Source organism: Prunus dulcis, chromosome 1 (assembly GCF_902201215.1).
Source record: "Prunus dulcis chromosome 1, ALMONDv2, whole genome shotgun sequence".
In the NCBI taxonomy this organism is placed as follows: Eukaryota; Viridiplantae; Streptophyta; class Magnoliopsida; order Rosales; family Rosaceae; genus Prunus; species Prunus dulcis.
In genome coordinates this window covers 19,146,819-19,173,007 of record NC_047650.1, presented here as the reverse complement: position 1 = coordinate 19,173,007, position 26,189 = coordinate 19,146,819, and the positions used below count along the sequence as shown (strand labels likewise).

Below are 26,189 nucleotides of genomic sequence, written 5' to 3'. Positions count from 1 at the left end.
TTATATAACTTGTGTGGTGCTTTGTAGCAAGTCCTCGAAGGTTTGGACAGTCCAAACAGGAAGGTCAAAAAAAAGTCATTTGCCACTTAGACCCAAATTCGCCTCCCATATAAGATGTAACAGAAACTGAAACTCAGCAACAGTAATAAAGTTCACTCACAGAGTCAGTCATAGTGACTCCTTCTCCGACGTCGTTTAATGTTCTCCGATACCCATTGAGTCCCGCCGGAGCTCTGACGCCGGAAACATAACTGGGACTCTAATCCGATTAAGGTCTCTCTCTTTCTCTCTCTATGATCTATCATACATATATATAAACCCTAGATGTTGAAAATGAATTAGCGCCGTTCGGTTGCTGAGAAATGATGGGGAAGTAGGGTTCGGTTGATATATTCAGGTTTTTTTATTCGGCTTTTAAAATTAGCTATGAATGAAGATTCTATTGTTGAAGGACAAAAGACAATGCAAAGAAATGTTTCTCTTCAATTGTGTGTAAAGGAAGTTGCACAGTCTGTAAAAAAAATAAAAGAAGAAGAAGAAAAAAAGAGCCTAGGAACTAGCCTATTGTTACTGTGCATAAGTTCAACAACAGGGAATGTGAAATTTGGCACCAAAGGTAACTGGTAACTTGAAGGTTCAATAGAATTTGATTAAAATTTGATGTGTTGGGTAATATTTTTAAAAAATACTTGAAGGTTCAATGATTCATGCCTTTGTTTATTGAGATTTTGCATATTATTTAAGCAAAATTGTTCCATTGGCAGAAAAAAAGGCAGAATTGTTCTTCATAAATCTGTTATGAATGAAGAATTATGGCTCATACAAAATCTAACCCGTAAATCACTTTCCCAAAACTTTTATCAACAGGTTCAGGGTAAGCTTTCCTTGACATATATACCTCTGCCAGCTTGCTATGGCAGCCTCTGAAACTGCCCCGCCTCTGGATATCTTAGGTACTTAAATCATATATCTCATTCAGTATTAGTTGGTTAGCTATATCCTATATGTTTTTGTCTGTCTCTCTTATTTTTCTCTCACCTCTCTCCCAGTTCGTGGCCCAGAAGGGTTCTCGCTCTGGAATGGGCCCCCATTTAGCAATGGGCAACCTGGTATCAAGCTTGAAAACATTTCCTGCACAAGTACAAAATTCAGTGAAGATGGATCGAGGCTGATGGTGATGAAATCTGATTCAGTAATTAGCATATATGATTGCAGCAGCTACAGGGAGATCAGATCTTTTCAAATCCCCAATGTTGCTGCAGCTGCCTTGTCCCCACGTGGGACTTATGTGCAAACTTTTCAGAAATCATCAACGCCACAGGAGAAGAATGTCATCTTATGGAACACCGAGACTGGTGATCCTGTTTATCAACAATTCCAAAAGAACATGACTAAAGCTACATGGTATGTACAATGTCTTATATTTCATGTCTTGTTTGTTATGTGAAATGTATTTCGATTGTGAAATTCTATGCTCTTCAGGCCCTCAATTAGATTCAGCTCTGATGAAGCTGTTGCATGTCGATTGGCAACAAATGAGATACAATTTTTGGATGCTGGAGATTTCTCTAAACCATTTATATATCGGCTAAGAGTTCCTGGAGTGGCTGCATTTGAGCTTTCTAAGGCACCTGGCTCCCATGTGGCAGCATTTGTTCCAGAATCCAAGGTTTGTACTCATGCCTTTGGTTAATAACTTGATTGTAGAGACTTCCTTATGAATAATATCTAGTATGGGAATCATTTGAACTTTAAAAGCAGTTTTGGATTTATACTAAATATTGTTGGCCCTTCTGAACTTCAACTCAAAGTATTCAACTCTTTTGGAGTTTCAAACATGGAAGGATGCAGTGTCAGGAAATTGTGAAGCTATACAGTGTTTTGGACTTGGCACATTGAATGGGTGGAATTTCATCCACTTAGTAGCAGATATAATCTCAACATTTTTGACAATGGGGCTGATTTTTCACATAATTATCTCGTGCTAATTTTGTTATTTCACTTTTTTGTTCATTTATCAAGTTCAATTTCTTTCTATTTAGGGGATTCCTGCCAGTGTCCAGATATTTTCTTGTGCAAAAGCTGTACAGAGTCAACCTCTTGCTCGACGGAGTTTCTTCCGATGTTCATCAGTGCAACTGAATTGGAATAAGGGCTCAACTGGGCTTTTAGTTGTGGTGCAGTCAGATGTTGATAAAACCAATCAGAGTTACTATGGGGAATCAAAGCTCAACTACCTGACAACAGATGGGACCCATGAAGGACTTGTGCCTCTTCGTATGTTCCAACTTCAATAGTAAATCAAAATTAACATTTAACTTTATGCAGCCTAATTATCCTTAGATATTTGGCAGGTAAAGAGGGGCCTGTTCATGATGTTCAGTGGTCATATTCTGGATCAGAATTTGCTGTAGTTTATGGCTGTATCCTTTTATTATGTTTTGAAGAGACAACTTAACAGGAGCAGTATATAAGACTCGGAATGTTTAGTGAATATTGTTTGTGATCAAATTAAGCTTACTCTTGACTCTATATCAAGAATCTTAGTACCACACACACACACACACACACACATTATTATATATATAGGCAGCTGCACTTGGGGGCTCTAGTTATCAGAATATTGAGGTGATTTTCACCCCAGGGTTTAAATTATTTGGACAGGGCAATATTATCTGGACTCTATGGTCCATCCCCTTTTCTAAACATATTACATTCAACTTATATGGGTTCTTCAGAATCATTGTAAGTGTATTCGGGTCTGAATGCTAATTTCTCTGTGCATCTTTTATATTAGGATTTTTTGTTTTTTGTGATTTTCAGCTTATCATGTATATCCTTCTTGCAAATGTTCAGAATTTGTTCTTTTCCTTGAACTGTATTAGTTATGCCTTCAAAAGCGACCGTGTTTGACAAGAAGTGCAATCCTCTTCTTGAGCTTGGAACGGGTCCGTACAATACTATCCGATGGAATCCAAAGGGAAAATGTATCCTTGAGAATTGCCACTTCTTGAGAACATTAACTTTGTTTACTTGAAACGGCTACTTCATCTCCCTAATACTTTATAAGATGGCTCCTCTATTATTTTTGGTTTATCAAAATTATTTAGTGGGCATTATTTTTTTAATGGTGGTTGCCTTTAAAATCAAGTTCTCATTTGTTATTTGGTTGCTTTGAGCAAGTTTAGCAACTTGTAGACATGCTGAAAAAAAAATTAGTGAATGGAAGGGGGGCCAAAAGTGACTACCAACCTGGGAGCATAATGAAACATAATATAATATAATATGGTATAAAAAAGATAATACTTATTTATTTCTTAGAGAAGACAAAAAGATCTATATATATTGTGGCCTTAATTATCTGGTTTGCAGTTCTGTGTTTGGCAGGCTTTGGTAACTTACCTGGTGATATGGTATGTTATTAAGTTAGTTTAGATGTGTACATTTTCTCCTCTGGTCTATTTTCTGTATAGCCATTATTTTGTCCTCAATCATATAAAATTTTATTCAAGAAATTCGTCATATGTTATTTTTACTGGTTTTCACATATGCATGCACTTTGATGGTCTCATGATGAATACCTTTATTCTGGCTTGCAAAAGATGATAAAGATGATATATGAGCATTATGATTTCTAAAGTCAATTTGCCATTTTTTATTTATTACCATTTAGGCATTTTGGGACTATGGGGAGAAAAAACAGCTTGGGACAACTAGGGCTGAATTGTCTGTGACAAGCGAATGGTCTCCAGATGGATGCTATTTCATGACTGCGACAACTGCACCAAGACTTCAAGTTGACAATGGGTATGTTAACATTTGGTAGTGCACTTCATTTGGGTATATTATGGAAAGTTTCCGGGTTAACAGAAGGGTCAAGTATATGCTAGTGCACTTCATTGAACTAATAAGTGCACTAGAGCTATGCTTACCATGTGGCTATCTAGAATTTCTATGTCATTTCTGGCCTTTGAAAAAGAAATGATTATCAATCTTCCAAATGAGTTGTTTATTGAACCTTCATCATGAGAGTATCCATGGGCACAAAATTTGTTCATCTTCATGTTACTCATTCACACTTTTATATTGATTTTAACTGTGCATATTTACTCAGCTCTTGCATATTATGTTGGTGTGTGTGCACATTCTTTCACATGGGATGGATTGGATACATAGTATGATGGTCTGGTTCAAAGAAGTTTATTCACCTGTAAACCACTTCATGTTTCTTTTCTCTCTGTATTGAAGGATTAAGATTTTCCACCACAACGGGTCGTTATTCTTCAAGAAGATGTTTGACAAGTTGTACCAGGTTAGTGTTGATGGTGCAACCGTCTTTAAACTGCCTAAAAACAAATCTTCATTTTGTTCACATCTCCCTAATTTGGTTTCTTTCCTGACCCCAACTATTTGTTCAGGCTGATTGGAAACCAGAGTCACCAGATAGGTTTGGTGACATTGCCGAACTTGTCAAGTCCATAGGATCATTAAAAGTTGTCGAAACGAAACCTCAAGGTTGCTCTTGTTTAGAATTTTCAAGTGCAGTTGAATGTGGATTTGGATTTTACACGTATATTTTTTTGGTTCACTGAAGAACTTGGATAATTTTTCAGGAGACAGGTCCAAAATTTCTCAGACCTCTGCAAAAGCTAGCGCTAGCAACCCTCCTGCCCAAAAGCCTGCTGCTTATCGGCCCCCACATGCTAAGAGTGCTGCTGCTGTTCAGGCTCAGGTATACAGGATATATGTTGGTTTCATTTTTTTAGTGGGTTCTTCAAATTCATGGATGAGTTCATCGTACGGATACTATTGACAATCATTTTTGGAAAACCTTTTACTAATTTGTATCGGAATGAAACAATTGCTTGATGTGATGCTGATGGTTTCAATGACTTTTTAATGGCAGCTGTTTGGAGAGAGCTCTACAGAGTAAGTACATGCCTATTTTGTTTGTCTCCTCTTTACATTAGGCTCTGATTTTTTTTACAGTTTATTCTTACAAATGCTTGTCCATGTTAATTAATGAAGGACGGTGAGCAAGAATGCATTGAAAAACAAGAAGAAAAGGGAGAAGCAAAGGGAGAAAAAAGCTGCTGAGGCTACCAGTGGTACTTGATTGGAAGCAGGGTTTCTGAGTGAGTGATTCCTTTATACCTAGAGGTTGATTTCTAGGCTTGGAGGGGTGGATTTTACAATTACCATCCTTACTCAGATCTGAGTGTAGATTTGTTCCTTAAGCGGGATTTTTTGTTTGTTCTCCGAAAAAATTTGAGCTCGGCATAGTAATATCTCCAATACGAGCATATGTTTTGTTAAAATGGGAAATGAAATAAAAGTGATGACAGGAGCTGGGTCTCTGTTTTTACTTTATGTGTAACATTATGATGGTATGATTGAAAATGATAATGATATTAAAGTTCGAGAATTGATTTTTTATTTATGTATAGTCTGTATATCAGTTAATTGAAAACAAAAAAGATTATATGTTGATATGCCTAGATTTAATTCTTTTGCAATGTGAACTTGCCAAACCATGTTGAAAAGAGAAAAAAAATGCATGTTATTATCCGGCTGTCGAATGGTGTGGCTCTGCTGTAGAAACCCTCTCTAGCTTAAAGATTGTTTTCCTATATGGTAACAAGAAACACATTCCAACAGTAATCATTTCTTAGGCTCCTTGTTCAAAATTCAGAAATACGTTTCTATTTAAAAAAAAAAAAAAAAAATCAGAAATAACACATTACACACTGCACATTTCTTTTTCGCGTAACTTTTTGGTTTTTGTTCTGTTGTAAATAGCCAAGTCTTACTCTTCGATGGTTTCCATTTGCAAGGTCATCATATCGGTGTTGTTATCAAGTATGAAAATATTGGTCGTGCAGAAAGCATCAATGTTGTTGGTTTTATTTATAGTAGGCCTCTGAAATCTAACATATCGGTGTATCGGCTGATTTTCGTCCAACGTTGTTATGTCATTTTTACAAAATAATATCACATGAAGGTGAAATATTTGATCCCAATAACAACAAACAAAAACAAAGAAAGTCACATTCTCATAGAGCACTGGTTGAACTTTCTTCATGAGGTTATATTATTTGACCAGGAACATCATACCATATTCAGAATCAAGCAATTGATCAAGCACAAAACCGAAAACCAATTTGAACTTAGTCTTCAAACTAGGAGCTAAGATTACTTCAGACTCGTTGGGATTGTTTCGCGTGCCTCAAAATTTCACGTCTGTTGTCCAGGTACCTTGCACGCTAGGATGTTTGGTTACATGTCTAGTCTTCAGTTTCACCACTTTTCTCCCCAGTGAATTTCTTAGCCTGGTTGCACATTGAAGAACCTCTTCTGGATCCATATTCTTCACACATACCACCCTCTCACTTTTGTTCTCTGTGCATTGACAAAGGAAACTCTTACAAAAGAATTTCAAAGCCTCATGCTACTCAAAAGAGTGTAACTACTTGTATGAGAGAGAGGTGTCTTACTGTATAAGCCCTTCAAATGTGGATGCTGACCCCGGATGAGTTCAGTAACCACCTCCAGCTGAGGATTCTTCTCCTTAAATACTGGTAGATATGACTCCATAAATGACCTACCATGTCAAAGGTTAAATTTATTAAAATTCGAAAATGAAAGTGCTAAAATTTGAAGTTCTAATATTTACCCATGATATACCATGTACTGTATTTTATTATGCAGGACAGCGCTATATAACACTATCCAGCTCCTTAATCCAGCACCATACCTAACATAGCCGGGACTAAGTCCAAGCCAACCCTATCCAGCACAGTTCATAAAAATAGTCCAGTCCAATCCGATCTGGGCTAACAAACCCCACCATAGATTATTCCCTAAGGATAGGATTAGAAATAAATGAACCAGAAAGTGCAATCCAATCAAAATGTCACAACAATACCAAAAGAGAAATTTCAGGCATATGCATATATATTAAGCTTTAAAAAAACACTACAGGCTTAAAGCTTATAATGATGCCCCTCCTCCAGTAACTGAACCACCAATGCATTATCAACTTCACTTCAGTTCTACTAAAGAAGAAAGGGCAAGCATGAGCAAGCCTACTTTTACTCAATTAAGCTCCAACATAACATGTAATGCAAAACACCAAAGCAATTCCCAACATATAAGACCCAATCTGTTAACCCCAGCCTCATTCCTAAGTCACCTCTTAAAAGTGCAGAGAATTAAGCTAAGTTACGAAGTCTAAGCCCTACGGTCCAATTTCAAACTGCATCTAGAGTGGCGTTCCTTGCCTATACTTCATAAATTGAGAGTAATTACCATGCAAGTATATGTTATGATGAAAACAAAAGCCCAAAAGCAAAAAGAAATAATCAGTATTCTTGCTATATCATATTGCATCTAACAAAAACAAGCGGGCAAATTCATCATGAATACTATGGTTTGTTTTTTTAATACATAACAACATCCTAGCATTATTGATCTTGCGGTAAATTATAACTGTATCTTTCAAGCCACAGTTCCACTAGGAAGTGTCAATCAATATTTTAAAACAACAATAAAAGTTTTATCCTTACATTTAAAAACATTTATTTCCTTTATGAAATCAGATTATCTAACTTGACAAAATACTCCCGCAATGCACGGTTTACAAATACTGGTTTTAAGCAATCTACCTGATTCCCCTACTGCTTCCTCCCCAATCAGAAAAGCTCACAATCAGCTTTTGCAATTGCCACGCACCTCTCAAAGCCATCTGATATCAGCAAATTAATATATCAATGAGAAATTTTACAAGATACAATGAATAGAAATTCTGTTAAAGCTATGCAACATTCTTATGAAGCATAAAAAATACATCAAACCTCTTATATCATTCTCATAATAAGTTCTCAGTTATCCCATTTTCTATTACCATATACACTAAAAGTTTCTCCTTCACCACTCATACAGCATCCATTTCAGCCATAATGATATAAAATGCACTCAAGAATTTATCATTTTGATGAAAGCCTAAAATTTTAAATAAAAAGGAAAAACATGGGAAAAAAATAAAAAAGTATCTCGTCGAGCAGCAGAGAAGAAGAAGAAAGCTGGAGTTGCTGGACCTGGTGGTTGGTGCTGCGCGCGGTGTTCCTTCGAGAAGAAGGTTAGGTTGGGTTGGATTCTTCTTTATTCTTCCTCTTCCTTTTTCTTCTTTATTTTCCTTCTGCCGCAGAAACCAAAGTATCAATCGTCTTGTTCTCATAAAGTTCAATGTTCTGTTCACATAATATAAATAATTCTACAAAATTGAGATAAATAAAATCTTACAGTATAAGGAAGAAAGACCGATGATGCTTTGAAGAACGAAGATGGATTTGCTTTGAAGAAATGATGCTTCTCACTCCTTGCGGCTGGAGCTCCAGAGAAAGGGTGAGGGTTTCAAATTTCAATCTTTCTATTTTGTATGCTTTTGCAAAAATTAATATTATAACCTAATGATGTGTATAAATATTAATTGAAATCAACAATTACTAAAACATGAATTCAGCACAGTAGGAATTTCCGGTATTTTTTTCTCTTCTAAAAGTGAGGTAGGGGTTCGACTCCCTGCCCAGCAATCAATTTCTCCCTTTTTTTTTCTTTTTTTTTTTTCCAGATTTATTAGTGTAAAATTACAAAAATACCCCTACTTTTAACGGGATTCGCAAATGACATTGACACAACCTGGTGGGTAATGGGTCAACCTGTTATTAACACGACCAAATAACTTGGACTCGAATACTAAATTTTTAATACGAATTCGTGTCGTGTTAACAAATTGTGTGCAAATATTGTCAGATCTAATATAATATATAAAAATCGAAATAAGGTTTATTATTTTGAAATACACCTTACAAATAATATACATCCCTCTTATCCAGACCGGATTGTTTAGTGTGCGGATTCCAATGTTTGCAGTTGTGTTTCATTGTAAAAAATGATTTGAAGATGTATACTTCTGCAGCACCGACTGGATATTTTTATGTAGCAATGTAGTGGCTTGATTTGGCAGCATATATAAGAGGAGAAAACTGAAGAAACATTGAGGTCTGCATGCTAAACAATCCGGACATCCGGAGATATATATATATATATATATATATATATATATATATATATTAGCTTCATAGTCATAGGTGATATTTCTTTCTAAAGAAAGGGGTTGTATAGTATCACAACAAGATTGTATAGTGTCATGTAAGTAATTTGCAAAACGCCTGGCCTCTAAAGGCGTCACGGCCACATTGGCAACTACCAGTTACACTGTCAACTCCATTTGTGTCCCTAACGTGCTTCGATTCCTTGACGCGCTGTGCGGCAACCAAGCAATGGATGGTTTACAGTTTCCTTACATCATTCAAAACCAATGGCTCAAGAACCCTAATCTCAAGTCCTGAAGAAATACCAACACTCCAACTTCCCTGTCAATTGTGTAGTTTACGATTCGTTTTTGCCGTGGGCCCTTGCCCTTAATGTGGCCAAGAGACACGGCATATATGGAGCTTCATTCTTTACCAATTCGGCCATGGTGCGCAGCATATCTTCCATTTGAGCTGGAAGACATGCCCTTGTCGGTTCCCGGCCTGCCTCCACTCAACTTCCCTGACCTGCCTACTTTTCTTAATAAGCCAGATAGCCACCCAGCACTGAACCAGACCCCGACGCGGACAAGGCTGATTGGTTCTTTGTAAACACATTCGAGGTACCAGAACGCCAGGTATGACGAATGCTAATCTGGATTAATTATATCTCTCGTCGAACGTCGAATAGTTTCACATGTTATATGTTGTCATACTATCAATCTTGCCATTAAACAATTACATATGCTGGACATTTGCGTTCATCATTCCTTTTTTACCCCTGCCTATTGACATTCATGCAAAACAAACTTCTTCCAAAGAGTTCAAATCTTGAATAAAAACTTCTTCCACTACATTTTAGAATTATATGACTATCAAAATTGTGACAACAAGTTCGTAAAACACTCCTAATGATCCAACAAGAAGACGTATTGGGAGGGGCAACAATGAAGCAACAAAGGGTAACAACAAATTAGTTCTTGAATCTGATGCTCCGGCTGATTCCTGCGTTGATTCCAGAGGTCTCCCCGCCATAGGGACCAATAGGCTTCTTGACTTCTCTTACCTGTCCTTTTCTACGCTCTTGTGCTTTCTGGTGCTTCAACTGCGCAGAGAGATAGAGAGAGAATTGAGTTTAACAGAAAACATTTAGTAGCCTGCAACATCAAATGTGCTAACTATTTGATCAAAATACCTTGTACTTCTTTCTTGGATTCTTGATCAGCTTCTTGCGAGCACGAGTAAGTCCTCTGTTCTTCTCCATCTGGCGTAAATTTGGAGGAAGACAAAATTATATGGTGAGACAAGAAATAATGGTAAATCTTAAATAACCGATCGTACGAACAAAGTTGAAATTCGCTCATATTTACCTGATAAGTAATGTGGCGTTTCCCATCGACAGATTCAGTTTCGGCCAAAGATGGAACTGTAGAGGACCTGCAGTCACAAAGAAACTTTAGCAAACACAAATTACCAACTTGAAATCAACAACCACTATTTAAAAGCAAACACAAATTACATAATTGCATGACACTGGGATGATGTAAACTAAAAACCGTAGCAATTAACTACAAAGCAAAAAACACCTTGAATAAATCTGAGCTTTGGCAGCAAGTTTTGCAGCTCGTTTTTCTTTCACTTGTTCGTAAAATTCATCTTCTGAATCTCCAGTTCCACTATCATCCATCTCAACATCTCCATCATCCGAAATAGCGCCATTTTCATCTCCAGCATCACCATCAGACTTGATTCCAGCTCCTGCCAGTACTCGGAGCTCATGCTTTCTCCGCCTCTCCCCAATATCATCCCTCTGAGGTAAATCATCATCACCTGAGACAGCCTTCTCAAAAAGATTAAAAAAAAAAAAAAATTTAGCATCAAAATGTTATTATTATTATTATTATTTATAATCATAACTTGATATTTGTCAACATAAACCAACATCACTATTATGTATTCTTCTTTGGTTAAACAAAAAGATAAGGAAAAATAGGAACCATGCCAGGTTATCCTGAATCCTGATTATATGTTAATATGTTGAAACAACTAGACAACTAATGTTTGGATTGCATTCTCCACAAAACTGCAACACTAATATAGCAAAACAATACCCAGATGTAAATAAAGGTAGGGGATAGAAATGCAAAGACTTTTATCCTATTTGAATGTACCAAGAAAAATGAGAAGCACAATGATTAGCAATGAATCTCATAAATCTCACTATGGCTCGTAAACTCAGAAAGCAGTTAAAAACAAGAATTGATTAGGAAGACAGTAGTATTGAAGTTCATACCTTGGACTTATTTGGATTAGCACCAACAAGTTGGGAGAGCTTACGTGCACGCCCATTGGTCAATCCATGGATGGCGCCTTCAGCATTTACAGCGTCATCATCAAAATCATCATATGATTCAAGCTTCCTGTTTAATTCAAACTTTAGTTGAATCAGTCTTCACAGCATAGGTACAAGCATATTTAAAAATATATATAAGAGCATGCTGATACCCATTCAATGGCTTTAGAAGTTTCCGGGGTTTATCAGTCTTTGGAGTGATGGAACTGAAAACACCCTTCTGCTTCAACTTTTCCTCAAGGGCAGCTCTTACTTTCAACATTTTCATGCTCTGTACACCAACTTCATCATTCTGCCACATACTAAAAAGTCAGCATAAGACAAATTGATAATCTTCATAAAGCCATAAAGAAAAAAGCAAAAACAAAACTTAGGAAAGAGAACAGAAACTTAGGAAAGAGAACAGAAACTGAAACTAGTTAACAGATCTGCCATGTATGATTTACCTGACATTTGCGCTTTCCCACCTTGTTCTGATTATCCTTCAGAGACTCCACCTTTTCCAACACAGCAATGTCATGTGGCTGCAGTGAATTAACGTATGAATCACACAAGAGACCATTACTAAATAATTATAAATTGTATATTGCTGAAAAACAAGAAGATTAAAGCAGTAACTACCGCAGCTGCTTCTTCTGCCTCAACAAAGGCAGGTGGGCGACTGTAACCCTCAGCAAGAGAACCAGATGCTACAGTAGCAGTCTCTTTACCCGACTTCACTACTGCTTCCATCCCATTATATTTGTTGAGAATTTCCTCAAAGTCAGATGGAAGATTCCCATCAAGTTGCTTCATCTGTTAAGTGAAACCCAGATTAGCCCCTATCTTACTGAAGAACCGAAACAGCAGTGTACACTTCACATAGACCACTTAATCAAGAGCAACAGGAAAAGCAGAACCTATACTTCATAGGTAATATATTAAACTGATCTACAGGGCCCATTTTGAGACTACTGAAGTTTGACCCAAGGGTGGTCATTTTCATATTGCCACACATCAGTTCCAATTATAACGACCCCTAACTCAGTTGTAAAATTCATCCTGATCGCAAATGTGGCCTTTCTTTTTGCAAATTCAATAAAAGGTAGTTCCATCAAATTGAACAAAAAATATACGTGAAGATGGCAATTAGACAATCATTGATTAACTCGTACATCAGCTTAAGAGAGCAATTACCAGAAAGGTTTAGGCATTCATGTGTCATAAGTTATACCTATCTATTCAAAGAGGCAGTGAACTTAATGGTGCAGATATGAACCATATTAGTGATGTCTCCATAGATCTCTGAAGGCTTTTGACTTTTATGCATGAAGAAACACTTTTAACTCATGCATCACAACTATGCACTAAGAACTAACAAGTGGTTTCTGCGGTGATATTCAGTGTGCTATAGGTAAACCAACAGAAACAGCATGAACAAAAGAAAAAGACCAATCAGAAACAGACAAATCCAACTATCCTGTGCGGAGTATGGTCAAGAGAAGAGTTGTTTTGAATCCAGAGAAGGGACAAAACTACCCACCATATATTCCTCCAAGATTAATTACATACAACTTATTAGCGGATCATGCACATTCCATCTTTGGAAAGAAACATATAAAAAAATAGTAGTTGAGAGATTGGACCAAAAGCATGCTGTATTATATGCATATATAAGATGTATGCACTTTCATTTTAATTGATACCTTAATTTCAAAAAGAAAACCATAAACAATAGATGGATCTGTATCCAGCAAGTACAAGATGCTTTTTAAATTTAGCAAAGAAAACATGCTCAAGAGGGCGGGGTGGGGGGTTGGTGGTGTCTTAAAGAGAAAAAGAAGACCTTATCCAACAAACTCTTGATCTCTATTAGGCGAGCAAGTACAGGATGATCACGAACTTGTTGGCCTTCGGACTTGAGAAGAAGGTAGAACGTTATGGCTTGACAATAGGCCAGCAGAAGAAGCTGCTTTACCTCTAAATAGCGCATCCCTCCTTCCAACATGACCTCCCCGTTTTTAACCTTCATAACAAGAAAACATCAATAATGCTTGACACCAAGTTATCAACCAAATTTAGAATAACAGAAGATAAATAAAAATGATAAAAGAGGGAAAGGGCTCCATTGATACAGGTTAATCACATTATATCAAACAATAAGAAGAAACCTAAAGTTACCCAGCATTCTGCTATCCAAATATTAAATATTAAAACCACAACGACATATGTACAAGCCAAAGGACTTCTAAGTGATCCGACCGTGTATTCTTGAAGTCTTCATTGATTCATCATATATGCAAAAAATACCCAAACCGGACCATTTTATTAAAATTAGTATTTCTTTGAAAGCACCATGGGTCGTCTATTTATTTCATCACAATCTGATTTTTTTTTTATTTTTACAATTTGGAAATTTTTTTTTCAAAGATGATCCATGAATGAAGACTTGAAAAATCAAAGATTCGGATTGTTGAAATATAATGGGGAGGCCCCACCCTCTGCATTGTATTTTAAGAAACCAAACCTTTCGGGATCCACGTCTTTATTCACAGATCCTCTTTGAAATAAAATTGACAAATTAAGACATCACATGATGATGAAATAAATAGACGAGCATGGTACTTTGAAAGAAACACGAAAATGACTATCATTTAATCAAATGGTTAAATATTTTCCAATTTGGGTGCTTTTTTGCAGAACTGATCAATGAACGAAGACTTGAAGAATAGACAGTCGGATCATTCAAACCAAAAAGGGAAATAACAACAAGAAGAATGATACATTTAAACCAAAAATTGATTTGTCCATGTATCCAAACCAGATTCAAAAGACTATCCTGAAAAATTTCCTCATTACTCTTCCTAACAAACCCTCCATGCCAAGATGCCAACAGAGAGAAAAGCAATTCCAGTAACTCAGAGTTCTATCACAAGAAGCATGGAATAAAAGGAGTTATACCTTTCTTAAAAGTGGATCAACTCTGTTTTGAAGCTCCTCAAGTGCATCATTCAGTTCTGACAACAACCCAATTAATTCTGGAGCGGAACTGTAAGGCAAAATGATTAAGTAAGGAGGCCAAAGTATCCTACAGTAAAACTAAAATACACACCCCAAAAAAAAAAAACGTGTGGATTTGCGATTAGCAACACAATAAGGCAATGAATTGAGCTTAAGAGCATTTGTAAAGCAGCAGAATACCACATTGCACAGAGAAATCACACTTCTCTCAGCAACAAAACAAAAAAATATTTATATATGAAAGTGTCAAATATAAGCACATATCATCGTACAAAACCTATATAAAAAGCTCGATGCCTTCTACCTGTAGACAACAATTGGCACTTCAACCTATTCCTCAATTTCTAAAACAATATTGTTCCTATTATAACCTATACTATCATGCCACCCCCATTTTATTGACATTTATTTTCTTTCTTTGTTGACATTTATTATCTCTTTGTTGACATTGTAACAATAACAATTGCTGATGAGAACTGCATACAGGAGAAAATAGATAAGGAAGACAAAAATAACAAAAATAGAGATCTTCAGATCAATATAATTTTTTTTTTATTTATAAAAAAGATCTTAATATAAAAGAAAATATAAGATAAGCATAGTAAAAAAAATTCAGATGCAGTTTTAGTTGTGGATGTGCACCACATATTAATAGTGGATGTGCTTCAAAATTGCCCCAACTAATATTTCAAAACCTCATTTAATATACGGTAGAAGTAGTTAAAAAAAACATTAAAATAGATTATTATGACTCCACCCTCAAGTTAAAACAGAAAAAAGAAGGGAAGAAACATCCTTGATTTCTTTAACGTTCTGTTCAAGCATGAATTTCTGGTCCCAGGGCATTTCAACAAATAGAAAATGCAATTCATTAAAAAAAAAATTCCAAACATGTTGGAGGAAGGAAACCTCCATCCCTCCTCATGAGATGCAGACGACAGTCAATATGTGGTGATTTAAATTAACGATTAGGAAGCAAAGGAGCTTCAACACACAAGATGCATTGATCTACTGAGCAAGTCAAGCTTTGATTCCCTCGGCATCTAGAGCCAAGGAATTCTTGAGTTGTTAGATTTGTTGGGAAACTTTTCAGGTTTGATGAGAATGAGTGACTAAACAAATAATAGATCCATATACCAAACTGGATAGAGAGAAATCACAAATAATATATATATTTTTTTGATGTCAATGAAAAACCTTACCTATATAAAACATCCATTTTCTCCTCCTTTGACAAAGAATTCAAGTCTTTCTTCACCTCCTCATAAGCTGTACCCATGTCAACTGAAACTTCAATTCCCATTGGAGACTTCTTTGTACTTTTTCCCTTACGTGAAATTTCCTGCAGAAATGAAAGAATTGATGATATGCCATTTGTAAGAACATTTACATCATAATACCCGCCTCTGAACAGAAACTTGTAAATAATTAAGGTCACCATCACTTCCCATGGCAAGGAGAGACTCAACAAAAAAAAAAAAAAAAAAAAAAAACTGATGACCCAACAAAACCAAAGAAACAACCGTATCTGCAAACCCCACCTCAAAAGTTAATTCGGCATCACTCTCATTTTGACAAATATCCTCAAGCCCAAAGTCTTCCTGCGTTGCTGATTTTGCCCTTTCTCTTTGCAGCCTCAGCACTTCTGCCTCTTCCTCTTTCGCAGACTCATCGCCACTTGATTGTTGCTTCATCAATAAAAAATTAAATTAAATTCCTAAATCTTATTAATATATGTACACAGGAATCCAGTTATGCACATTCGATTGAATTTGAATGGGGAAAGGACAAGCATCACTGGAAAATGGTCAGCAGTAAATTTGTAATAAAAAAAAACATGAATAGAAGTAGGTAAGCAGACAGACATTTAGAACTTAAAGAGCATGCCCTCACCTCGAAATCACGATTATCAGCATCATAATATTGCTGCTTCCTTCCACCCCATACAGGGTTTTGATCTTCCTCATCCTCTTCATCATCATCATGCATTTCATCCTCAACTCCACCAAACTTTGCCGTTAAAAACTTTTGCTGCCTAACAACTGCAGGCAATACATAAATAAGAAACAAGTTATGTAAACTTTAAACCAGGTATATAACTTGTAAGAGGAGTTGTTGGAAGTAATTACAGAAATATAATGATTTTTTCACCTAAAACACAAAAAGTGTGCAGGTAGTATAATGGAGTAGAACCAAGGGATTTTGTACAAATGATGAAGACAGAGTCATCCATACAATGAACATAGAGCAAAGAGCAAATCATGTGAATTTCATTATATGCACCGCACCCTGTTTAAGTGGTGACATAACAAAGTTCACAAAATTTCAACACACCGCTAACGCACAACAATATTAGGAACTTGTAACACGCCTCTAAAAAGTTCACACAATCTATAGAATCAAATAATAAAAGGACATGTTTCTATTCTAACAATTCAAGAAAACTTGATTTCTTTTACGCTTGACGACTTGAAGTTGAATTGTCAAAGAACCACTGAGCTACACTTATAGTAGGTCAACAAAGAACTATGGCATAAAGAAATACAACCAAATGACATTTTTATTTTAATGAGAAATCAAAAGATCTTAAACCATCTTCCTTACTTTTTGCAGCAAAGCCAGTATCACGGGTTTCATCATCGTCGCTATCATTAAAATTCTGTAAACAGTATTAGCAATACTAAATTAAAATCTGAAAATACAGATAGCCAATTCTATTCATAAAACTCACTGAAAAGACGAAAACAAACACTATCAAAAACATCACAGAGTTGTATCAATCTTGTAATAGGTCCACAGAAACTATTAAAACTTGATGAAAGGGAAAATAATAAAAAAGAAAACCTCAAAGTCAAAGACAGGTTGCTCGTTATCTTCATCGGAATCCTCAGCCTCTTCATTAATGTCCAGAGGAACAATATCTCTTTGTTTGTGAACTGCAACCAAAGAATTCGCAAAATCAATCACTTACTTTTCCAAATAAGAATATGCACAAGAAAGGATTTTAAAATATAATTACGTTAAGGGAAAGTGAAGATTGAACACATCACTTTCTCTCTCCAAATTACACGGGGTGACTACAGTAAACATGTAAGAATGTCCAAAAATAATTTTCAGAAAACCAACTCCGTGATCAAATAGGTACTGAACAAACACCAACTCAACTATCAGTACCAGAAAATAAATTTCACCACAAAAAAGTACAATAAAAAAAATCATAGAATTAATCAACATACATGCATCAATTTCGTCGTCCATGTCATCTTCAATGACACCATTTTCATCACGGAGCTTTCTCTTATTAGGCTTTCCATCGACTTTCTTCTGACTCTTTCCTCTCTTGCCCATTTTATTGCAACCTTCAAATAAGATATACAATCAAAGCATGAAGGTAATTAGTTGTAGGTGTTAGGTTTCCTTCTTCTCCATCATCATTGTTCCAATTCGACAAAGTGTCAAACCTGCATCCTGATCAAATATCACAACTATAGAATATCAGAGCAGGAAATGATTAGTTCAGCACAAAATGACAGAATCTAAACCTTTGAAAAACAAATATAGACCAGTCATTCAATCAATAAATAATTATTCAATAAAAAAACTAATTAACCCAAATATTAGCATTCATTCATCAATAAGATACTAACACAAACATGCTACATAAGGAAAAAAGGGAGAAAACAAATAAAAGAATGAATGCATTTAATCAACAACAAGTTAAGTAGATTCATGCCAAAAATACAGATTCAAGACAACTCAATTAAATAAATTGAAACAGATTCAAGGCTAACAATCGAACCTAAAATACACAGATAAAAAAATCAGAAATTAAATCTGAAAACAATAAAGAAAGCATCCAAACATAAACAAAACTAAATTCCATGTATGTCTACGTCTAGGAAAATGTAGTAATAGAGTGCAGAAGGGCAAAGCTAAGCCTGAATTTCATCTTTCAAATTGATGAAAACCACATTGCTAATTTATTCATAAATTTTATCACATCGAAATCAATTATATTAATACGATACCTCAGTGCAAAGACACAATTCGGGGCAATTCGGACCACTGTGATCATGTTACAAAGAACAAATTAGATAATTCACAACATTGAGTACAGAAAAATTGAACAGAGTATACAATGAAATCATTGACATGAAAATGTCATAGTATAAGAGTGCTTACCAGAAAGCTGCAACGCAACAATCTGCAGAACAAACAGAACACAGGAAGATTAAAATTGAAGGTCAGATCATATTCACATAAAGAAAGAAAATACCAAAAATCCATAGATCTAAAGTAAAGCCATGTGGAGCTGATGATTTAAAAATATATAATTCTAATTCTCCCATTCCTTTTAAGCCACACACAGAGATTGAGATAGAAATATTTATACCTTCAATTTTGCCTATTAATCCAAACCCACAGAGACTAAGCACAACAACTGCAAAATTAAGAAAAAATTGCGTTAATTTCAACAGAATACCAAAATTTCGAAACCCTAATAATCTACTAAATTAGGGAAAATGAAAACAACTAAGAATCCAAACCAAATACATACAAATTACCTTAGAATGAACCAGAGCCCTCCAAAATTTACAAGGATTCGCTCCAAAAACCAATGATATTGGATTGATGTTTGGTTAGGTTTGGAGAAAGAGAATGAGTCTCGCGTCTCTAAGAGACTTAAAGATGTGACTAAGAGAGAGAGAGAGAGAGAGAGAGAGCGAGTGCGATAGAGACGAGTTGAAGGAGAGACAGAGAGACGGAGAGAGCGCGCGATAGAGATGGCGGCCGATGAGGTAGGGTTAGTCTCAGATCGGGAGAGAAATAGTGTAGGGTTTCGTGAGTGAGAGATGATACAGAGTGAGTCTGAGAGGGTTAGTGAAAAAATAATAAATTAAAACTTGAGAGAGGTTCTGATATAGTGCAAGCAAACCCACCCAAAGTTCTTATTTAAGCCAATGAGACAACGCCATGTGTCAAATGTTTATATAATTAAATAATGGTCGGTTCGGGTCGGTCCAACGGTTTAAAAAATTTTGGACCCGAAGCCTGAACCGAAGTCAACGGTTCGGTTCAGGTCCAGCGTTGACTTTTTCGGTTTGGTAAAAAAAATCTTATTTTTCGGTTTGGTTCGGTCGGTTTAATCGGTTTATCAGTTTTTATGCCCACCCCTACTAACACATGACCGGTTGAAGATTTTACTCTTATATCGGCCTCTAGATGATCTTTAAACTTTAAACTATTATTTCCGTATTATTGCCAAAGCAATCCGACTTTGAAAGTTAAATTAACTATTTTCATGCAGTTGCACTCTTTATTATTTGATCACAAATATTGTTTTTATTTTTATTTTTATGGCCGTTATTAATCGGCCCAATTCTATTACTAGGTTTTTTTTTTTTTTTTTTTTTTTTTTTTTTTAGAACTAGCAAACCATTGATTGGTCCTCTTGCCAAACATGCTGCGTCTCTTATTTGAACCATTCTTACTAGGAATGTAACCACACCATATTTTAATATATTTAACCCACTAAAGAAAATTAGCCACAATAATTGACTATAATGATGGCAAGATATTTTATGGGTAGCAGCCCCCAATTAATATGATCACCCTCCTTTTGGTCTAAATAAGAAAGTAAATACACCTTTCTTTTCCTCTTCTCACGATTTAAGATAAAATAGGTGATACCTATATTATTAGGGATCTTCACTAATATACCCAAAATAGGAGCTGAAATTATAAAAAAACCCCACATGGAAAACACTTCATAAACACACCCAAAATCCATTTATTAAATAACAAATTAGTGTTGAAGTTCCAATAAATTACAGCCCTGCCACTATCAAGCCCAACAGAAAAAAACTCAAAAAACACCCAAAACAAACCCAGCCCAAATTTATAAACAAGCCCAAACATTGTACCATCTCGTATTCCATAACTTTCGGCCCCAAAAAAAAAAGTAAACCATATCATAGAAGTACATTGTTAATACCATGTCATAAAAGTACATTGTTAATACCATGTCATAAAAGTGCATTATTAATACCACGCTATAGAAGTATATTGTTAATACAATTTCATAGAAAAAAATTCTTAATACAATTTCATAGAAAAACATTGTAAATATCATTTCATACAAGAAATCCAAAAAACCCTAACAAGAGATTCGATATCATAGAAGTACATTGTTAATACCATGTCATAAAAGTACATTGTTAATACCATGTCATAAAAGTGCATTGTTAATACCACGCTATAGAAGTATATTGTTAATACAATTTCATAGAAAAAAAATTCTTAATACAATTTCATAGAAAAACATTGTAAATATCATTTCATACAAGAAATCCAAAAAACCCTAACAAGAGATTCGATATCCTTTGCTGCCACCTCCAATTGTCCATAGTTTCACCAGATACAATCGCAAAGGCAAAAGGAAATACCTTTAGAAGAAAAAAAAAATACATTGTTAATACTATGTCACAAAAGTACATTGTTAATGCTATATCATAGAACTATTTTCCTAGTAAAAATCACATTTTGCATATCATAAACTTCAAGTGCACAGCCATATATAGAGCAAAATATAGAGCGTGCTTTGTTACTAAAAATATGTTAATAATATGTCATAGAAGTACACTGTTAATACTATGTTATATAAATCAACTCAGTTGCAGGGTATGAACAGTATAACAGCTGTTCATACCACTTACTGTAAAACAACTTTGCTAAGTTCAGCATATCCCGCTCTTCAAAGAAGAGCTTTTTCAATGGCAGCCGTAGAGAGGAAGAGGAAGCGGCAGCCCCTTTGGCTATGGAAAAATCATTGTCGTCGGCATTTGTGAACAAGAGATTCGGATTGAAAATTGGGAACACATGACGGATCTGGCCATTTTGGAATATATCATCACTGGAAATCGTCTTCATCTTCTTTCTTCTTGCAATCACTACCGGCGTCGGCTTCGTCCGGCAATTGACACCTCAAATTTACAGAGTCGCCACAGAACTCCGTGAGCTTAACCATAACCTGTATTCATATCGAAAAAAAATAGACATTAGCACCAAATTCAACGAGGTAACTGAAATCAAGTAGAAATTCAAGTAAATTAAGCGAAAATCAAACGGAAAATAATGAATTGAAGCAAATGGAACAAACCTGCAAAGGAAATGGAGGCATTGACAGCGAGAACACGTGTGAGGCCACCTATGTAATGGAGATTGTCGTCGGTCTTGTGTTGGTCCATGGCTTTGAGACTGTTTGGTTTACTTTGAAGGCATAGAGAGGGAAGAAGGGAAAGAGCAGAGGAGAGATGGTGGTTTGAAGTAGGAGAGAGGCTTGAGGCTTTAAACCTGAGGGAGGCTTCAAATGAGATCCAAAACTAATTTAATTCTAGAAAGGGTAATAAAGATATTTCATCTTATTAATTAAATTAAAAAATATACAGTTGTTGATTTTTGGGTTTATTTTGGGTGTGTTTCTATGTTTTAAATAGTGTAGGGTATATTTATAGTTTCATATCTAGGAATGGGTGTTTCACTAATTTTGTAATATTATTAACCATTAATTGGCTAGGGCAAATTGTGATTTCCTCTTTCCATTTGTTCACGTCAATTTTCTTGGAGATTTTTATAATTAGCCATTAATTGGCTTTAATAAAAATAAGGAAATCGTCAATGTTAAAGCTGACCATTAATTGACCCAAAGACTTTACAGGGCTCCAATTATTTTAAAAAAATAAAGAAAGAACATATATATATTAATAAGATTCTTCAAGTCAGTCATTAATTGGCTAGAATCATGGAGAAATATTATGGGCTGGTAACTTCTCCCTCTTGCTTTATGAAGCCACATAAAATAAATGTAATCTTCTTCTTCTACTTGCTCAAATAAAATTTGGCTATTATGGGAAAGTATTTTATGCCATGGAAAAAATTCTTTCTTTACTTTTCTTCAAAGCAACACAAATATTCTCCCAGTCAAACTGGGATTCCCTCCATTCTTCTATATAAACCTTAGTGTACTAATCCATGAAATTCATCACCATTGTAAGCACCAAAAGAGTCTTCGACTATTCTCAAAGGTAAGCAACTTCTATCACCTCTTCTTCAGCTCCGCGTACACACACAAATATATTTATATATATATATATCTATATATTTTCTTACTCACTATTTTTCCTTTTCTTTTCTGGTGCACAATTGGGATTTGGAATACCACGCGCGGCTCAAAACTGTCTCTCAAATTCGTGAGTTTTCAATTTCGGCACAATACTTTGTTAAGATATTTACCGTTGCTTTATATATGCATATAAATAAATATTTCCTAGCCATACGAATATTGGCATGTTAACATACATGGCCATGTGAATGTTTTTTGTAGCTGCAAGGCCATTAAGATTGTTTTGGCCGCAAGGCCACCCAGCTGCCCCTTTCTTTTTTATTTTTTATTTTTTATTTTTTTGGGGCATGCACATGGCCATTTGAATTATTTTGTGGCTGCAAAGCTATGAAGATTGTTTTGGCTGCAAGGCCACCGAGCAGGCCTCAAATATATATATATATATATTTTTTTTTCACATGTAGATGGCCATTTTGGCCCAAAAGGCCATTCATTATGATTGTGGGGTTATTTAACCCATCATGGCTATAAGACCAAATTATATATATGTATATATAAAATAAAAATTTATATCACTGACAAATAATATTTTGCAGATTATCAATCTCCCGCCTTATTGTCGTTCTTCAATGTCTCCTGAAGAAGTAAGAGAGTACAACAACATCTTGGTTGATGCCCTTAATGAGGATGAGACCGCTTTCTCCAACGACTGATTTTGCGCCGGTGCTTGCCACTCCACGCAACATGGTCCTTGGTCCCTATTTTTACGGCCGTATGCCCAGCTCTATTGTTAAAGTTATGTGACCCCAACAGAAAGACATTTGTTTGCTTGGAAAATACCTTAATTGGCAAGGTTGGGATCGACCCAAGCTTATGAGGGGTTGGCCTACTTCAGGGCCAGAAAAATGGAACAAGTGGCTTGATCGATTACCAAGCTTGTGCAATACGCAATGGAGGGAAAGGGGCATCTATGATGCAATCATGCTTTGTAAGTCTAGTTTCACATGTGACCGTAATCTTGTCACAGCCGGTCTTTGTTTTTGGTGACCTTCTACAAATACTATGAAGTTAAGATTTGGGATGATGACCCCAACTCTTCTTGACTTATCCGCATGGCGGGTTTTCTACCATGTGGTGGTGAAGTAAGTGCTTTATCTCCATCAAAATATAAGGTTGATTTTGGTTTCACCAAGAAGAACAAAAGCTACAAGGTTTTCGTGGAAGCTAATGCTCAAGAAATAGGGCCACTCACGCATAAAGAATATACAGCTTTTCTCTTGATTTGGCTATTCAAATATGTCCTATGCATGGTATCGGCACAAGTTACCTCAGAAGTTCAGCCTCTGGCCGAAGCACTAGCAAAAGGCAATCAGTTGGCCCTTGGGCCAATGGTGTTGGCGTATTTATATCGAGGTCTCTACAATATGGTGTCACTCAACCCAATGAAGTGCAATACTACCGGGCCGATTTGGTTGTTTCAATTGTGGCTTCAAGTATACTTTCCAGAAGTATGGCCAGCTCATGATCTATTTGCTCCTAATTCTCTTATTGGAGTAAATGTTTTGTCTCTTCCCCTTTCCGGCCTCAAAGTTGAAGATTCTTTGGAATTTTATACAACTGTGAAGGCCGCTCCCCAGATGAATTTTCGGTTTCTCTAGATCGAGAATTTGCTTCTTATCTTGGGCTGATACTAAGTTCTCCTTCCCCATCCGATAACGGCCGAGATGCCTTTAGTAAAAGCCTTTGGGCTAGCATTTTATTGAGTAGAGACTTAGACCTTGGCCTGTCAGTGGGTACGCATGCCAACTACCCATGCGGGGTTGAGGTTTATTTTCCTTCTGCGACCGGTCGTCAATTGGGTTTCACTCAAACTCTCCCTCTTATGATCACAAAATCTTGCAATATGGGCACTCCCATAGAGCTAAGTTCAAAACAAAATCCGAATGTAATGTGGTTGCCACAGATAGCAAGCAAATGCGGAAAACCTTTAATTTGCATATTCGGGATGCCAACTTTAATTATGCGACCCACTTTGATACTTGGTGAAAACACATCACCCGTGATTGGTTTACATCGGCTGCTGACATTATTTTTGCCAAGCTTTTTCAGAAATGGCCGTCGACAATTAAGGATGCTACTTCCTGCAACTCGGTGAGCGAAATATGTATGCACTATTCATGGCTGCAAGTTTGATTTTCAACTGCCCATATTATAATGATTCTCAGCAATTTTTATTGCAGGTAACGTGGCCAAAGAGATCAGTTCCGCTTCGCCAGCATTACCAAAGAAAATACTACTCACCAAGTGAAACCATTCAACCATGACTGGTAACGTCCGTACTTCTCTCAGAGCATGTTATTCTCAAGCTTCGTAATTATTTGATTATTTGGCTTGAAATGAGGGGATTCATCCGGTTATGGTCAGGCGGCTGCGTTGGCCAAGCCTAAAGTAGTCTCAAGGCCTAAATCTCTTGTCATTCGTAGTATGTCACTGTTGCTTCTCCCCTAATTTCTTTTCTTTGGCTACGCAATAACATCATAACTTTACTTGACTTGTAGCTAGCCGAAAGACTAGCGTGACGTGCGAGTCAAGTAGTGATGAAGATGATGATGGAATAGCAAAAGCTCCAATAAAACGGTCCAAGAAAGTTCTCGTCATTGAGGTACTCTCACCTAAAGAATTATATTACCATTTTTATAATATTCTTGCACGGGAACCATTATTTTTGTAGGATCTATCTGACCTTTCCTCACTCTGCCATTCTCAAGAATTTATAAGCTTTGAGACCAAAGACCAATTTAATTCGCTGGTCGCCAATACTATTATAGCTGAGGTTAATGAGGCTGTTGTTGCGGCCTTAGCTGATGACAACCAAGGCAAACATATCCCCCCTTTCAATGTGGTTGAAATAGTTAAGGATACAACGCATGTAGACATTTTTCTTAATCAAACCTCCTTCCTTATCCCTTATGGATGCTCACCCCTTGATTTTTCCATAGGAAATTAATGTTAGGACTTCAAAAACTGTGGCTTCATCAAAGACTCCAGTCGAAATTGAATTTGCTTTGCATGTTCAAGACACTACTACAATTACAACACATGTAACGAGTATTCTACAGCCTAAAAGGTACTTGTTTTAAAATATATATATTAAGCGAATGCTCAACTGCCACTATGTTGCTCATGTTTGCACCTTTGGCAAGAAGCACTCCCCTCAGAGGCTATATTGGAGTCACTTCAAGGCATGAGAGATTACTTGGCTGCAGCAAAGGCCGCCACCACTTCTTCATACAATTCTTCCTTAAATATTGCGGCCAAATTGTCCAAACCATCCTCGACAAATACTATGCTGATTTAGCTAGTGAAGCTCAACATGCTCATCTATGTTCGTCCATTCAAAGTCTCCTTGATTCTTATTTTTTCCCAATTGAGGATGAATCCACAATCAAAGGGTTCATGAAGCAATCGGTTGAGGGCATCCAGGCCTACAACCAAGCCGTGATGGAGTACAATGCTGGCCAAACCTTGACTGAAAGGATTCAATCAACTAACCATATTTTAGAAGCCCACCTTCATATCTGCCACGAGGGAAAAGAAGAACTAGACAAACTTGAGGAGGAGC

The 26,189-nt window shown here is 36.2% G+C and overlaps 3 protein-coding genes across 15 annotated transcripts; 1 reads left to right on the top strand and 2 right to left on the bottom strand.

Annotated features, from left to right (window-relative positions):
* Nucleotides 1-22: 22 nt before the first annotated feature.
* Nucleotides 23-5,436, top strand: LOC117614240 (eukaryotic translation initiation factor 2A). Its single transcript, XM_034342983.1, has 14 exons — nt 23-273; nt 868-953; nt 1,050-1,404; nt 1,483-1,669; nt 2,043-2,277; nt 2,355-2,423; nt 2,886-2,987; nt 3,373-3,413; nt 3,674-3,807; nt 4,249-4,312; nt 4,419-4,515; nt 4,614-4,732; nt 4,907-4,929; nt 5,029-5,436. Exons 2-14 carry the CDS (start codon nt 914-916, stop codon nt 5,114-5,116), a joined length of 1,554 nt encoding a protein of 517 aa, XP_034198874.1. The 5' UTR covers nt 23-273; nt 868-913; the 3' UTR covers nt 5,117-5,436.
* Nucleotides 5,437-5,989: 553 nt separating this feature from the next.
* Nucleotides 5,990-8,446, bottom strand: LOC117616675 (54S ribosomal protein L51, mitochondrial). 2 transcript variants are annotated; one of them, XM_034346063.1, is made up of 5 exons: nt 8,302-8,446; nt 8,097-8,197; nt 7,665-7,744; nt 6,495-6,601; nt 5,990-6,399 (listed from the first exon to the last, which is right to left on the bottom strand). In XM_034346063.1, the coding sequence occupies exons 3-5, from the start codon at nt 7,742-7,744 to the stop codon at nt 6,227-6,229; spliced, it is 360 nt and encodes a 119-aa protein (XP_034201954.1). In that variant the 5' UTR covers nt 8,097-8,197; nt 8,302-8,446; the 3' UTR covers nt 5,990-6,226. The 2 variants fall into 2 exon arrangements, with proteins under 2 accessions (XP_034201954.1, XP_034201955.1); XM_034346064.1 differs by having other exon boundaries at nt 8,097-8,194.
* Nucleotides 8,447-9,902: 1,456 nt separating this feature from the next.
* LOC117626530 (something about silencing protein 10) lies at nt 9,903-19,330 on the bottom strand. 12 transcript variants are annotated; one of them, XM_034358269.1, is made up of 21 exons: nt 19,011-19,330; nt 18,839-18,886; nt 18,628-18,649; nt 18,474-18,510; nt 17,907-17,913; nt 17,682-17,804; nt 17,290-17,381; nt 17,050-17,104; nt 16,339-16,487; nt 15,987-16,133; nt 15,648-15,787; nt 14,386-14,473; nt 13,271-13,450; nt 12,067-12,240; nt 11,892-11,969; nt 11,598-11,737; nt 11,386-11,512; nt 10,679-10,935; nt 10,463-10,529; nt 10,288-10,356; nt 9,903-10,197 (listed from the first exon to the last, which is right to left on the bottom strand). In XM_034358269.1, the coding sequence occupies exons 6-21, from the start codon at nt 17,791-17,793 to the stop codon at nt 10,066-10,068; spliced, it is 2,007 nt and encodes a 668-aa protein (XP_034214160.1). In that variant the 5' UTR covers nt 17,794-17,804; nt 17,907-17,913; nt 18,474-18,510; nt 18,628-18,649; nt 18,839-18,886; nt 19,011-19,330; the 3' UTR covers nt 9,903-10,065. The 12 variants fall into 12 exon arrangements, with proteins under 12 accessions (XP_034214160.1, XP_034214213.1, XP_034214167.1 ...); XM_034358322.1 differs by having other exon boundaries at nt 10,679-10,932; nt 17,682-17,913; XM_034358276.1 differs by lacking the exon at nt 17,907-17,913 and having other exon boundaries at nt 17,682-17,906.
* Nucleotides 19,331-26,189: the final 6,859 nt, after the last annotated feature.